General features: G+C 41.6%; 2 protein-coding genes across 2 annotated transcripts; one reads left to right on the plus strand and one right to left on the minus strand.

The window, feature by feature from the left end:
- The first annotated feature begins 1,845 nt into the window (after window positions 1-1,845).
- On the plus strand, window positions 1,846-8,502 carry LOC139648028 (protein lifeguard 1). Its single transcript, XM_071524072.1, has 10 exons — window positions 1,846-1,950; window positions 2,400-2,568; window positions 3,051-3,129; window positions 3,548-3,601; window positions 3,922-4,012; window positions 4,136-4,173; window positions 4,860-4,947; window positions 6,890-6,979; window positions 7,571-7,618; window positions 8,350-8,502. The coding sequence occupies exons 1-10, from the start codon at window positions 1,846-1,848 to the stop codon at window positions 8,500-8,502; spliced, it is 915 nt and encodes a 304-aa protein (XP_071380173.1).
- Window positions 8,503-9,916: 1,414 nt separating this feature from the next.
- On the minus strand, window positions 9,917-15,722 carry LOC139647947 (ankyrin repeat and IBR domain-containing protein 1-like). Its single transcript, XM_071523964.1, has 3 exons — window positions 15,615-15,722; window positions 14,148-14,182; window positions 9,917-13,435 (listed from the first exon to the last, which is right to left on the minus strand). Exons 1-3 carry the CDS (start codon window positions 15,670-15,672, stop codon window positions 12,509-12,511), a joined length of 1,020 nt encoding a protein of 339 aa, XP_071380065.1. The 5' UTR covers window positions 15,673-15,722; the 3' UTR covers window positions 9,917-12,508.
- Between the last annotated feature and the right edge of the window lie 367 nt (window positions 15,723-16,089).

Below are 16,089 nucleotides of genomic sequence, written 5' to 3' on the forward strand. Positions count from 1 at the left end.
CTTCTGAATGGAAATCCATGGAGGGCTACTGGTTGTTTTTACATAAGGCAAGAGGTCTGCGGGTCTCTTTGCATGTTCATCCACGACTTGAAAAGATGTTGGAATGCCATCTAGAGGACTCAATAGATGTCTAGTGTGTAGTTGCTATATATCTGGGCATAATCAGCTTCAACATACTGTATGTTTAATACAATCAAGTGTAATCAAGGCTAAGAGCTGGAAATGACAAATTACTTTAGCTGTGTTTTTCTATTAATATTCATTCATCCTCAGCTGGGTTCTCATTCATGGATGAAGCCTTTCGCTATATTCCTTTCAATGGCAATTCTCCACAGAGGAATGTGCTCCCAGTAAGACTGTATTAGCCTACATTATTTCATGTATTTTCAGCATACAGTATGTCTTTTGCTTTTCTTCCCTACTGTGACGCATTATTCATAATCCCTTGTTGTAGGTTGGATGGATGGGATATCAGTCACCCGTCCCCGGCTGATTTACATGGGCAGGTTCCTATCAATGTGTAACCAAGGTGAACCAGGGAGGTCACATGACCCACCGGATTTCAAAGGGTATCATTGTACTGTACTTGCCTTCAGTTCCACTCCCAGCTACCGGATGAAACATTACATTCTTATCACATACAACAGACTAATGATGTATCATCACAGGAAATTAAAAAATGTGAAAGAAATCTTTGTTGCGGTGCATGAAAGCTCTCGTCTTAACATATTCCAAAGGCCTGTGGATCGGTATTGGCAATAGAAAAGATAAAGACAGCATTTGCTCTGACAGAGTGCCAGCCTGGTTCGTTTAATGACATTTTAAGAACTTCATCTGAATATCCCATTGAGCCTAATGAGGGATACATCCTTTCTCCCTGGAGCAAAAGTCCTGTCTCTGTGGGAACCGACTGATAGCAGGTAGACTTTGCCCTGGAGGGGAACCAACACTACAGGAAGAGCAGCCGAGCAGATTCCTGGGCGTCACACCAGAGGTAGGGGACATTATAATGGATTAGTGCTGTTATTAATTGATTTATGCGAAACAGACCTAAGTCAAATAACAATTGATCACATTTTGATGACTTGAAACACAGGAGGAGTACTTTTGATGTGCTCGATGGTGCTCTGGTGATGTTCCAACCGCTCAGGCTATCTAACCGCTTGGAAACCAAGTCCAGCCATGTCATGTAGTCAAATATTTGAAACTGTGCTCAACTGTACTAGATTTTCGCCCTGGTCTGTCCATCACAGGTTTCGGTTTGTGGTGTTTGGTGGGGAGAAGCTGGAGAAAGGGCAAAGTTTTAATTTAGGTGGCAGAAGAGTTGGCACTGCCATGAGTTCATAGGTTGTTATTGGTTCAACCGTATTGTCTATACGGAAGTGAAATACCTTCAGTCACACTTTTCATGACAATGTTGATACTGCTGTGAAACTTATGAGGGCTTGGTAACAGATGATTTCTTACTTTTAGTGTTTACTTTAAGTTTACTTTTGTTGCTGTTGATATTATTACTGGAGTTGTGTGTCAGAGTTGCTCATTGTGTGAATAACTAATGATATTAATTGCGTTGCAGTGAGAATGATTAATGCCAAACCAGGAGTGGTAAAGGGGATTTGTTACTCTAATCTCTTTTCCTTGGTTTATTGAGTATCTGTCCTCTTTGATGACAACTGAATTTCCTTTGCGATCAATCAAGCACAACCTATCTGACCATGACACACAGCTGTGGTGAATGGAAGCTTAAGGCCACAGCTATGGATATTATGAATAACTGTGTGCCATGACCTTAACTGACCATTTTTTTTCTGGGTCGTTGAAAATTTCAGGTAACGTTGGGGTAGAATGGAGCAAACTAATGGCAGAGATAACAGTGGCTATGGAGGTAATCCCCCGCCTTATAACCTCCAGGACTATGGTCAGAGTCCTTACCCAGGGACGAGCTATCAGGTTAGTAGTACTACTACCAGTATAACATCTTAGTAAGCCTGACGAGGAAGAAAAACATTTAACTATCCACCCACACTCCAAAGTGTAATGACTGGGGCAGCGAGCCAGGCTTTTTTGCTGTTCACAATTTAATCACATGGTATAGATTTAATATCAAAAGATTAGTGTGGTATGAACCAAAAGCACAGGCTATCAGGGTAAAATCATGTAGAACCTCCACATGCATTACTTCTACATTTGATTACAACTGTATAAATAAGTTGTAATTCCTCTGATTCCCTTCCATTCATTCAAATCAAAAAAGTAAACAGAAACTGCAGTTCCCTTATGTGGTTCAAGGTTTTTCAGTTTTGGGATGTTGGCGAAACTCCAGCGTCTAGAAGTAATTGGATTGAAGGTTGTTTGAACCCGGCTTTGGTGTCTCTGGTGTCTCGGTTGGGATTCACCAGGTTGGAAAGGGGAACATTGCGGTCGTCTCTCCTCCTGGGCCCTATGATAACATGGTCCACCCCGAGGGCCAGGCAGCTGGAGGCGACCAGCAGTTTGGCGAAGCGCCGCCCGACTACTCTCAAGGCTTTCAGGATGACAACCGCTTCGGCGACGCCGCCATAAGGAGAGGTGAAGGAGGGAGGAAGAGACAGAGGGGGGAAATAAGACAGTCTGTGTGTTTTCTGTTTGTGCGGGCAGAGCCGAACCAGAATGAGCAATATTTACTCTCTCATTTGCTTTGCAATGTTTTCTTGAAATTGATTTGGAATTGGAAATGGTTCCCCCGCTGTCCGCTGTATCCTGCTCAGCTCTTCACCTCCCACACAACGCAAATCATTTAAAACGAGAGGATGAAATGTGGGATCAATGAATACAGAAACATTTTGAAATATTGGGTGGCATAAACAGCCCTACCTGCTTGTCCGCCTCCTCTGCTGTGTCTCTCCATATATCAGCCTGACTGATTTTTTTTGTCTATTTGCCAGCCTCCTTGTCTGCTTGCCTGCCTGCCTTCCTTTCTGCCTCTCTGCCTCCTGTCTGTCTTTCTATCTATTATCTATCTATCTGGCCTGCCTGCTTTGTTTATCTGTTTTTTTTTTCTGTCTGAGCAGGTTTCATAAGGAAGGTCTACTTGACCTTGATGATTCAGCTCCTGCTGACCGTTGGGATCATCTGCGCTTTTCTCTACTGGTGAGTCACCGTTACACAAGGGAATTCCTTCCAAAAAGAGATGAAGTCCTGTCAGGTCTTCATCCAGCTGAATTTATTGTAGCCTGTCATCATGTAAGAGCAAAAAACATCACATCTTATAGAGCTGTCCTATTGAAAATACCCCCACCACCCACAGGTGAGCCCCCCACGACTTAAGAGCATTTTTGCCACATTATATATTTGCTTGCAGCAGTATGAAAGCTTTATATGTTTTGTATAATGGATATGCGAGAACACTGCTTCAGTAATTCCTTTTCATAAATTGTATTCAGCTCCCTTGTGCACAATGTACTGTCCTCTGTTAATATTTAATAAATTCATTCTGCTGGTTTCTATCAAACAAATTGCACTGCTATAAAGTAATCTCCCTCTCCCCTCTTCTCTTATTGAATTAAAGGGACACTCTCAAGGAATGGACATGGTCCAACTACTGGTTCTCCTACAGCATGATGTAAGCGATCACGTCAAAACGGAAAACATTCGGTTTGATAGTCTAGACGCCGCGCATGTTCCTGTTGTTTTTTCCCCCCAGTCTGACCACCTACAAATCTTCCATTGATGAGTTATCCAAATGAAAATGTCGCCCCGTGAAATCAACAGAAGTAAATGTAAAACTGCCACCCTACTCTGATTTCCAATCCCAGAAACAGCTAGCTACAGTGTGCATAAATAATGCACTGGGCGAATTCACATTTTGAACGCAGTGCTTTTCTCTGTTTATACCCTGTTTATTTGCTATTTACGATGCACTCTATATTCTCTGTGAAATAGGGTGGTGGTGATAGTGCTCATCGTGGCCCTGTCCTGCTGTGACAACCTCCGTCGTCAAGTCCCCCTCAATTTCATTGCCCTGGGCTTGTTTGTGAGTAGAGCCAGCGCCAGCCAGGCATCAAATTAAACCCCCTCCACACCTGCTCTATTTCACCGCATTCACTGTTTTTTTTTCTTCATGTATTTACTTTCTGTTTGTTTCGTATTCTCTCAGACTGTTGCAGAGGGCCTGATGCTTGGATCTGTGGCAGTGTGAGTGCTTGTGTACTTGGATGATTCCCCACCTGATGCTGACTGATTTACACAGGAGCAAAAAAAGAAAACCTTAATAGCCCTATGTGATCCAGATCTGACCGTTTGTCGATCATCCAGAAATGAAGCTGTTAAACCTGATATTATTATCACTGGTTAACAAATTATGGAATCAGATTTTCCATGTTTTGGCAGAATATAAATCGGTCACAAATTGTTTGAAAAAACACTTTTTATGCAGCAGTGTAAACAGATTTTTGTGCCCCTGTAAACATAAGCCACGTTTTCCATCAGAGAGACACTTTCCTTTCTCAGCTGCTTGTCACTCTGATAGAGATGGCATCACTGGGGTTTGGGAGCTTGAAGCCTCACTATCAATAATTCATTCAAATTATCATATTTATAGGATATTGCCATAACTGAAGCTTTTAGTGTTATAAAATGAACACAGGATATATAATGCAATGCACATCTAAGTATGGTCTGTGTGATTGAGCTATTCGAGACACATAATACAGACTATAAATGGAAAAATATCACATTTCTCATAAGAAAATGATGTTTTTCTTTCTGGCTGCAATAGCACAGTACAGTTGGTGTTCCCGCTCTGCTTGCTGACTTATTAGACATGATGCCATAGGCTTCCATTCCCTTTGCATATCTGTTTGATTTTTTTCTGTCTGCAGGTACTTTGATGCTGAAGCTGTTCTCTGGGCTGTGGGGGCAACGGCGTTGGTGTCCTTCGCTCTCAGTCTGTTTGCTATGCAGTCAAAAGTAAGATCTGTCTGTCACACACTCTGAGCTCACTTTGCAGTGCAGCCAAAAGTAAAATTTCATAAACGGCGAGGGGTCGGCAATGCAGTCAGTGTTACATTTTCATATACCCAGTTGTGTTTCGTATGCAGTCAAAGGCAGATTTTTATAAAGTGAGCTGTTTGTTGTGCAGTCAGCAGTAAATGTTTAAAATGCGGACCTGTTTTTGCTATGCATACAAAACTAAGTACTTAAATGCTGAGATCTGTTGGCTACCCAGTCAGATACTCTTCTCTGCTCTTTTTGCAATGAGAAGTAAGTTTTCTCATGGCTCTCTATCTGTCCTATCTTACCCATTCAGACTCTGAAAGGCGCAGGGGAAAAGTTCTGGGCCCGAGTATTAGAATGTCCTACTCAAGTAGAAGAACTGTTAATTTGCTGATATTTTACTTAAGTAGGAGTAAAAATCTACTTACGTAAATGTATTCTAAAAGGGCGAGAGGATGAGAGTTCAAACTTGATTCTTTTAATTGGGAAATTTGGAAATTACAAAGTAAAGTGCACAAAGTAAAGCCAGATTACGCTTCTCTTCTTTGCTGACTGACCGTTCACTTTGAATGGCTCCACAAGAGGCCAAATTACAACCGGACAGTTTCTGATGCTTAGGGAGAGTCACAAAATCTGTCCTCTGTAATGGATGGATTTAAAATGTAGCTAAGTACAATACTTCAGTAAAAATTTACTCAAGTAAAAGTCAAATTAATTAGTATAAGTACATAAAAAAGCTACTCAATTACAGTAGCATGAGTAAATGTAACTGGTTACTTGCTACCATGTAACTGCAGGGTCTTGGGTTCAAAATTGGCTTCTGGAACCTTTTGCCTGTTACATCTCCTCTCTCCCATTTTTCTGTCTCTTTTCACTGCAAACTGTTTAAAGCAGCAAAGCTATAAAATTATCTTTAAAAGCCACTTCCCCAGAAATGCCAGGGGGGTCCGGGGGCACGATGCTCCCCTGGGGAGACATTTTTGAAAATCTGCTTTTAAAAACTAATTTCTGGTGAGTTTTGTACAGTGGCATGTACACACCCTTTCAAGGCAGAAAATGCAGTATACGCCCATTTTTGACCTCTCATTGAGATTATTATGTAATCCAATCTAAAAATTACTAATAATTGAACAACTTTGAAATATCAAATGGGACCCAACCAAAATAGCTTCTTTGTTTAGCAAGATGGTTTCCATTTCCATTTTCCAGAAATTAAGAAAGAAATATGCTTTCATGCAAGATTAGAAAGCACTCAACCAGTATTAGTATTCTAAATTATGTTACTTGTTTATGTAAAAAAGCTAGTGTTGATATTCAGTAACTCAAATTTACACAGTTCATTCCAAGTTGCACTGTTTTATCAATAAGAGTCAGAATCATAAGAGTTTTAGCCTTTAAGAATTTGCACTAGGCTGCTGAAAGTGAGGAGGCGTTTTGAGAATCACTTTATTGATTGTTTGGCATGCTAGACATTTGCCAGCCTACATATAGTGGAAATACTGTAAAAGCCCATTAGACTGGTTGTATGGCTCCTCAGATCAGTGTTCGCCATGCCCCCATCTAGAAACTTAGAAACTCTATCTCTGTGTTTCAATCTGAAAAGGGCACCTAGGGCAAAAAGGCAAGGGAACCCCCCCCCCCCTGCCCTTACAGCTATATTGAATAAGTAATTATCCAGGCTCATACGCCTTGAATTAGCAGTGTTTCAGTCTTTTAGATGTGTGTTGAAGTGCAATATGCCCGTGATGTAGCCGTCCACAGCGCCACACAGCACAGCTGCAGTGCAGAGGACCTTGAGCGCCCTCGCTTTTATGGCCATGATGAGCGCAAATGAGAGATACTCTGTCTGCATTTTCTGTTTGAGAGGCTCGTCACATTCAATCCCTCTCTTCTCTCCCTGCCCCATGCGCGCCAGTGGGACTTCACCGCGGCAAATGGGTGCATGTGGGCGATTGGCTGGACCCTCATATCCTTCGCGTTGCTCTGTGGGATCATGCGCTCCCAGGTAAATCAAGGACACATTTATTTTTTTATTTTTTTATTTTTTACCATCAGTGAGAATGTTCTGACATTAATTGCAGTGGTGTGGAAGTGTATAGACGCTGACCTGAACCCTGAGCAGACTGCAAAGACGACACCATGCACTTTAAAAGCTCTCCAGAGTTGCACTGACCTCCGACTAATGTACTTAAATGTACCCTGTTGTTGTGGTTGTTGTTGTTGTTTCTTGTCGTGGCTGTGAGTGTTTTCCCCTTAGGCAAGAGAATCCACAGAAATACGCACTTCATTGATTTCAAAATGCTATCTTTACACCTGGTGAACTTGAACTTGAACAGAATATAAACAGTGCTTTCTCTAAGCATATAGTGCACAGCCGCCTATCAGCCTTTGCCATTACATTTATTTCATAAGTATAATAGGTGGTGGGATCACAGTATGCCACTACACTACCACATTAGGAGATTATTGTGGCTGCAGCAGTCATATATCATGTTGTACTCCACTAGTCATCGTTATGATATTAGGAAAAAGTCACTTCTCTATGGAACTTCTGTATTGCCCTCAGCTGATTTTGTATCTCTGCTTCTTTCCACAGTATCTTTACATTGTGTACGCCTGCCTGGGAACCTTGGTGTTCTCCATTGTAAGTACACTCTAAATTGTGCAAGGGGAACGCTTTCCTCCGACACAGGTCGAAATGAAAACAGACCTTTTTCCAACGACAGAAATCATCACAAAGCGAGGCTTAATGTCAAGTGGGTCCGTGCAGTATGAGATTTGATCCGGGGGCCGAGCCGCCCGCCTCCCGCGACTGTCACAGCGGTTAGTGTAAAAAAAGAGAGAAACTCCAGTGTCCCCGCGCCCTTTAATTTCAATTATGCACCGCTTAGCAGCAGTGGCCTACATTTTCACAGCCCACCTCTCTGCGTGCCGTTGGCATTAACGGCAAATGTTGTGACCCGTCCCGTCAGCCGGCGGAACGAACCGCCGCCGCACCGAATGGGCTGTCGGCGGCGAGTCGCGGCTTGCTTTCAGCTGCCGAATTTGGACGTCACAATTTATTTATTGGGCCTGTTTATCTGTGCGGTCCTCTTTAAAAGACCAGAAAAAGGACTGGGCATGTTTTTGAAGCTGATTCTCATAACTGACTCTTTACGCACACACACACACACACATTGCCTTCAGAATACCCTTCAGACATCAGTGTTGTTAGAATGATGCATATAATATAAAGAAGCATCTTTATTAATAGTAGTTTTTTTTTTAACTGTATTGTATTCCTGTGTGCCTACTTTTATGTTTCTATACCTGAACTGAACTGCATCTTTCTGTTCTGTTCTCTCCACCCGTCTCTCTTTCTCCGTCTCTCTCCAGTACTTGGTGTTCGATACCCAGCTCATCCTGGGCGGGAAACACAAGAAGTACGCCGTCTCTCCCGAGGAGTACGTGTTCGCCGCCCTCAACCTGTACCTGGACATCGTCTCGCTGTTCCTCCTCCTGCTGCAGCTCATCGGCCTCTGCCGCTGACACCGAGCCTCCGTCACGATGACACGCAGCTTCCCCAGAGGCTACAGCCGTTTCTACACTGGGGCGGAGCGGCGTCGCCATTGCATCAAGTTTTTTTTAGTATGTATCTAGATTCATATTTGAATGGAGAGAGTCACACCCCTCCTTCTCAGGGACCCCTACTCTTTGTCTGGTTTGTCTGCCATCCCCTATGACACCAACTTATGAAAAGATAGTGGCACGCCCTCATTATGTTATTCAGGGCATCTGACACATGACCAAGATCTGTCAAAAAAAAATCTCTTTTTCATCACATTTTTGATCAAATTTCCTGTATCTAATTGCTGCATATGTATGCAGAAGCAGATGGAATGGATCTGAGAGGGAGAGACTCACCCCCCTCCATTAGATTAGATGTCTGCTGTCACCTATGTGACTAGGCAGCGACGTATCATGATGTCTGCATTATTCATCTGACATTCATCTGTCCAGCACATATACAGGTCTTTGCCCTTAAGTAAGCCTAACTGTCATTTATCAAGGTTCTATTTGGCAATGCAGTACTTTGTGTGTAGTGTATGCTTTTTATCATTACATATAGGCAGCTTGACCACCTGAGTTTCTATTATACAATGACATGGATTACTACCCAGAAATCACATGAGACACTTCACATTCGCTCAGCCATCACATTTGATTGTTTCTGTCAATGAGGCCTTTGATCTTTCATTTAGCTTTTATTATTTCCGCTCTTCTAGAGCAGAGAACTGAAACTTTAATGAGCAACTTTAATTGGGAAATAGTGTGTGAATAGCCCAATTCACTCGAATAGTACCCAACTACTAATTTAGTCTTACAATCAAATTGAAAATGAAATCAAAGTAGATTGTGTTTTTATGACTGAGGCAGCAGGCAACATCCAGTGAGTGCATCAGCCAATTCAGCCTTGCTCTGTTTGGACACAGATCTGATCCGCGTCACAGCTAGAGGGGCTTGTGACCAGCCTCGCTCAACTATAGATGATATGATCACAACCTCCAGTTTTGTCATTTGTCTTGTGGTTTAAATGAAGTCTCACAATGCTTTTGGGAAACCAGATACCAGGAAGCACATTACTCCAATGACGTAAAGAACTTTTGAGCCTAAGCACTTCCATAAAACTCAGGTGGGTGTTTTGTGACTGTTTTCCAGTTAACTTTGAATGAAAATTGGATATACCAGAGATATTTATCACTTTTCTGTGGTAAAATGGCTCAGTAACTCAATGCTACTTTGTGGAACACCTCTACTGTATTCTGTTCTCTGTATTTCTATGCATAATATTCCCTACTGAAATATGTAATTTGTACATAATGTGTATGTAACTAAATAACCATATGATAATAATAAAAAACTTGAAGAGCAAGTAAAACTCAACACATAGTTTATTGGCATCACACATCAAACATTTTTTCTTTCATATAAAGAGGGAATGTATCAAGTATAGACTATGAAAGTGCAAATAGCATTTCAAGGATTAGTTGCTTTACAATAGAAAATCTCAATGCGTTACAAAATATGTTTGCCATTTTAAAATAAATCACCTTGACATTGGAAGTGAAATACAAAGGAAAATACAAATTCCATTTAGATTTGTACCCATTTCATGCACAGCATACTGTTACAGAAAAAGGACAAAATATGTTAACTCCTCTGCTTAACCCATGTACATTATTCATGTCCAACAAAGTTAGCTCCACTAACCATATGGCACTCACAGTTTCACAACTTCAAGACACATTTCAAAGCAATCAATACATTTAGATTTCATGTGGCTCTATGAGTCGGCTAGAATATAAAGGTAACTTACTTCAGAACAGTCAGACATTAGTCTGGAAAATATTCAATAATTGAGACTTAATTATAAAATACCAACCTTACTTATACTCCACATATTTTGTAGACAATCAATACATTTGAACTCAAATTGGTTATTCATTGTCCATTGTCTTTAATGGACCTTATTTTTGATTTCAAATAAATACCTACTTTATATTGCGAGTGTCTTCCATTTTAGTGTCTTCAGCTAAGATACATGGAACACATACAATAAGTCATCTCATCCCAGTCAATACAATGTTTTTAGTTTCTAAACCACAGACAAACCAATTGTATTGTATCAAAAGGAGCAAAGTCAAGAAGCCCTACTGCACAAAAATGAGAGATAAATAAAACTTTGTTTTTGTTTTTTTTATATTTGGAAATGAGATTTCCAAGTATGAAATCAGGGTTATCCATTAACACATTACTACAACCAAAAAACAAATAAGCAAAAAAAAAAACCCAAAACAAAACCCTTCAAACAATGTCATAATAGGACCATAAAAGGGAGGCTACAAATATTTAGATGAAAAAAAAAATAATAATTAAAAAGGTTTTGTTTGCACACGATTGTTAACTTTGTGTGAGAGAAATAATTTTAAGGTAACAGGTGTTTATTTTGTATACACCGTTAGTAAATACTGTGTAATAAGCCAAAAAAAAAAAAAAAGTGTCAAAAAATGAAATAACGGTGATTGACATAAAGGCACTGTAATGAATTGCGTAGAGAACCGTTTCAAAACACATGGACTCCCCATGATTTTGAGATGCAATACACATTCATTTTTTTCCCATGTGTTATACTACAGCCCCGGAGATTTGCAGAGCTTTACGAAGGCTTAGCCTAAATTACAGTTTGAAAGAACCCAGTGACAAATTACAGTGACTTGGGCTTGATTAATTAATTCACAGGATTGAATGTGATCGCCTGATTATCTCGTCTACTGGCCTTTCCTGCATTATACAAACAACAACTCACTGTCTATTTAGTCTGTCTTACCGCTTGGAGATGCTCCACATTCAGCTACAGTACTAAAACATTAATTCAAGACAGGCTACAATGGAATTCAGAGTATGCTATTACAATGGTGTGAATTGAATGATATTCTGCAGCCCCATTGGGACGGCAGCATGTGTCAGCATTTGTTGTTTTTCAAGACATTTCTCCATGAAAGTGTCTCAGGATTGAGGCCTTGAGATGAATAACCATTGTCAAGTCCATTTTGAAATGTTTTTCACTAGCTAGCCTATTTTCATTTGAAAAATGTATTCTACATTACTTCGAGTGTGAATGTTTCACACAACCCCTATGGTCTTTGCACCATAACTACAGATTTACACAACACACTACAGCTTTTAGATTAGTGCCATTTGAAAATATCACTCAGCTGAAATCTCAAATAACATATGGCTCTCTTACTGAGACCTTCACATTGAATTTTAGCTGGGTCGATGAGATTGTAGCAAGCAGGCACAATTTGCTTTGAAGAATCCACTTGGTGATAGCAAACTGTGCTTTTGCTAGTCAGTGTTTGGCACCTATAAAGTAGGCAGATATGGACAGGAGCGAGAAGTTTTTCTCAGACGAACTCTACAAACCGTACATTGGAACAAAATATCACTCTGCTCACTATGTACAGTTGAAAAACCTTCCTCCAATCCAAACACATACAGTAGGCTTTTACTCCAGTGGAAAAAAAAGTATATGCCTGCATATGTTCTAGGCTAAATCCTCTAAATTTTTTATCTCCTCTATAACAGATTTCAGAAAAAAGCAACTTGTTCATATTTATATCTGCACACAATCCATTTTAGGAAATATATTCTTTCAAATTCTAATCAAATCTAATCTCTCTTTCAGTTAGTGCTTTCTTTCCAGGAATGAAATCCCATAGCCATCAGTTGCGCAGGGGGGGGGGATCTGATTGCAACAATATAGGCTAACTGTCTGCGCTAAAGCTGAGCGTCTTCTTACTTCTTCCCATCCTTTCCAACCAGCTACCAACCTGTGACACATTCTTCATTCCTGTATACATTCCATCCGAGTCCTACTCGAGGAATAGGTAGACACTATCCATATTCCTCACTTCTACTTTGCAATCCAGAGTTGTTTTTGGCCTTCCAAAACAAAAAAAAAAAAAGTTCTTTCCTGTCTCAACCAATCAGATCACACCAAGTGCACTTGCTCCTCCCACTCGGAGGAGCTGCTGCTGGGCAGCTGGTCGGACACCGAGTCGCACCGTGGAGTGTCGACGTGGCAGACCTTGGCGCCTCCCCGCTCGACGTGGTCGCCGCTCGTGTCAAGGGCGGCCATGTAGGGCAGCGTCATGGCGTCCAGCCCTACCAGATCTAACTGGGTCGGCCTCTCGGTGACGGCGGACTCCTTCTCCTCGAGGTCGCCGGGTCTCTGAGGGCAGAAACCCACATCCGCCAGCCCTTCCTGAGGCTTTGTGTTTTCGGGGAGGACGAAGACCCCCGTTTTCTCATCGTCCTGCGGGCACCCTCCTCCGGCCGGGTGGAGCGCGTCTAGGTCCGTGTCCGTGTCGGTGGATGTGGAGGGCACCAGCGTGATGCCTTGAGGGTTCATGTCGTGGAACCAAGCCATGATGTTGCCCAGCAGGTTAGCGTTGGCCGCCGCCGCGGAGGACGAGGACGGGTCGTGGCTGCCGCACGTGGTCGAGTCTATCGTGTCGCTGGAGGAGGAGAAAAGGCCCGTCGACGAGTTGCTGCCGCCCGGGGCCACCGGTATCGGCACGGAGCCGCCGTAGCTCCGGTGGTGACTTTCGCAGTGCTGAGAGACGACGGTGGTGGAGACGCCGGCGGAGTACTGGCTGGTGATGTTGATGTTGCCGAGCCTCGCCAGGTTATCTCCCAGCTCCAGCAGTTCTGAGCTGCTCAGCGAAGCTCTGGGAAGGACCTCCACACTCGGAGCGCTCTGCTCAAGCCTAGAGGGCAGGGAGGTGCCGATGGCGCCGAGCGACGCTTCGTTGGCGAGGAACTCGTGGCTGGTCCCCCCTGCCATCGCAGAGTCCTGGAGTGACAGCTGGATGGCCAGGAGAATGTTAGGGTCGTCGTCATCCAAAGAACCAAGAGCCTGGAACAGAACAGAAAAAACTGTTTAGCATTTATCTAACCAGGTTGACCTCTTGAGAAAACAATCAAAACATCTGGAAGACAGCCAAGGTAAGACCCTTTTACTTGATTATCATAATTTGTGCTACAAATTGCACCAATTTGACAACTATAGCGTCATTACTTTTTCAACCATTTTTTGTAAGGCAGGATGCCCAGGGAAATGGCACTGAAAGAAAGTACCCATGCCCACACACCTAATACCCATATTCAGAGGAATCCTATTAAGTAAGAAAGGAAATGCAGCCGTTGCATTATATAGGCACAGCCATGACAAACTACTTAACAGAAGTTGCTCATAAAAGCTGATTATCTCTGTAGTTTGCTGTAACCTCATTTCCACTGTTGGGAACAATGAATTAAACTTTGTATCTTTTTTTTTTGTTTGGCACGGTGCCCAAATATGCACCTGTGGCCCACTATTCAAAGGACACTGTTTTATAGATCTGTAAAAAAAATAAAAAAAAAATAAAAAAAAGCAGTGGTTATGAAAATATTTTTCCCACCACAGCCTTGCCGAGCCACTTAGTGTTGCAAGGACTTTTAGAACTGAACTATAATTGATTTCTGAGGTGATTTTGTTTGACGTTATCTGAAAAGTTTTCCAATGATGTAAAGAAACGCATGCTGGAAGCCTTGGGTAGGAGACATGTGGTTAACAAGAAGCCACTCACCATCAGAGGACCTTGTCTGTGTCCATCCTGTCCATCTTTGTCAAAGAAAAAGAGGAAAAAAAAGAGCCCACAGTCAAAACTCCATTGTCGTAGTAAATGGAAACTTTACAGCAGCACTTGGGTAGCAATTCAGCCAATTGCCACGTTTAGGAAAATCATCATCCTTTTAGTGAACGCTGCAAAATGATCAAGTAATAGTGACCTGACACAGGGCATTTTCAATGTGCCATTCAGCATTTGCCCAGAAAATACACTAACTCAATATCACCATCTGAAATTGTTTCAGTTATTTTTCAGCCATCGACTAATCCTTCTTGGCACAAAAAAACCTATTAGCTTGCCTGAAAACTGCAAACTCGATCCGTCTTCCAATCCACAGCCAAAAGCAAACAAGTAAAGTAATGAACAGGACTTCAATAAATCAATAACTAACTTGACACTGGTCTGTTGCTCATATATGAACAGTTTTTTCCCCTAAAGTTTGGCTCAATAACCAAAGTTGGGTTAATGGAAGGTCAGAAATTGGTTCCCAAATTATTCTGGACAAATTAGTGTCTTCAAAAACAGAGGAATGTTGAGTTGATTACAGTATACAAATATTGTATATAAAGATTCTCCTAGTTAAAGTATAGTTGACATAGCTTTCCCATTCCCTACAACACAGGTTGGTTAAATAAAATGTTGTAGAGAAGTGGGTTAGTAGCCTAAAATCTGGGTAAATTTCCCTTGATATGCATACACAACAGCCTATAAAATATTGTCATCATTCTCCCAACTGTCATCAAAATCTGACCAGCAGTGTCTGAGATAGTGTTCATTTCTAAATTTAGTTATAATTTAAGTTTAGTCAGATTTTAGTCATGTCACATTGATTCGATTCAGCCAAGTAATCACTGATGAAAATGGCATATGATATTATAGTTACACTATACATCTGCTGCAGGAGCTCTTAGATCAGCACTGTAGATTAGAAAAATGAGTGTAGATAACAATTTGCAGTATTTAGACATTTCCCAATTTATCTGTTGTTCTGGGAGCTGCACACATTCGCAGCTGTCTAATATTTTTGGAACGTTCTCAAAACCGACAAACAGGCGCTGCAGTCTGTATGCTAATGCTTTTCTGTAATTGGATAATATAAACAATTTTCTGTCTAAGTTTCCTTTTTGTAAAACAAAGGTGAGAAAGCACTGGCAGGATTTGATCCTGGGCCAGCGTTTAATACATTTTCATCAAAGGAAAATATTTATAATATTGTCACGGTGCAGCATTTCTTATCATCACAGTCAATTAAAAAGCATTCTCCAATAAATATTTGCATCATTAAGTTCATGACAAATTGAACCCTGGTGAGATGTCGTGGCAAATGAACGGACAAATGAACGTTGGAATACAAAGTCCTCCTCGCCACCGAGAAATGAAGTGAGGCACCACTGATGGACAGTGCCGCCTGTACGCCCGAAATACCTAAAGTGCTCTCGCTGGGGTCATCAGGGTCGGGAGTGTTGCTACGGAGACTAGACATGTCGCCTCGCCTCCTCTGCCTGTGTCTCCGTCTGTACTGGAACTCTGCATACTCCTTTAACAAAACATCACCAAATTAAAAACACATCACCAAAAATACCAATACTATCAGGTTCATAACTCTTTATATTGTTTTCATTCTAACAGATGCTCTTATCATGCAATCAGCCGATCATGATGTCCCTTACTCTTACTCACATTGCTTTCTGTTGAGAATCAAGTCAAGTTGCCAGTTGATGCCAACCTAGGGCTACAGTTAGACATATTTTTCCTGGTTCAGATCTGAGTTGTATATATATGATACAAATTTGATAGATGAATTTGTAAACGGATAGCTCTGCTTCGGGTTGTGAAGCAGGTTGCTTCAAATGTGGTGTGAGTCATCAGTTGCAGCAGAACATCAGCGCCTAGAGACGGC

This window comes from Centroberyx affinis, unplaced genomic scaffold (assembly GCF_046629955.1).
Source record: "Centroberyx affinis isolate AG114_WGS23_722 - 3 ecotype Tasmania unplaced genomic scaffold, CSIRO-AGI_Caff_v1 ptg000102l_1, whole genome shotgun sequence".
Classification (NCBI taxonomy): domain Eukaryota; kingdom Metazoa; phylum Chordata; class Actinopteri; order Beryciformes; family Berycidae; genus Centroberyx; species Centroberyx affinis.

What these genes read in the sequence shown, in the direction of transcription:
- LOC139648028 (XM_071524072.1), top strand. Translation starts at nt 1,846, where the DNA reads ATGGAGCAAACTAATGGCAGAGATAACAGTGGCTATGGAGGTAATCCC. An exon ending in CGACGCCGCCATAAGGAGAG is followed by an intron (nt 2,569 to 3,050) that starts GTGAAGGAGGGA and finishes CTGTCTGAGCAG; the next exon opens with GTTTCATAAGGAAGGTCTAC. An exon ending in GTGGGATCATGCGCTCCCAG is followed by an intron (nt 6,980 to 7,570) that starts GTAAATCAAGGA and finishes TTCTTTCCACAG; the next exon opens with TATCTTTACATTGTGTACGC.
- LOC139647947 (XM_071523964.1), bottom strand. Translation starts at nt 15,672, where the DNA reads ATGTCTAGTCTCCGTAGCAACACTCCCGACCCTGATGACCCCAGCGAG. An exon ending in CCCCAGCGAGAGCACTTTAG is followed by an intron (nt 14,183 to 15,614) that starts GTATTTCGGGCG and finishes TCTTTGACAAAG; the next exon opens with ATGGACAGGATGGACACAGA. An exon ending in ACAGACAAGGTCCTCTGATG is followed by an intron (nt 13,436 to 14,147) that starts GTGAGTGGCTTC and finishes GTTCTGTTCCAG; the next exon opens with GCTCTTGGTTCTTTGGATGA.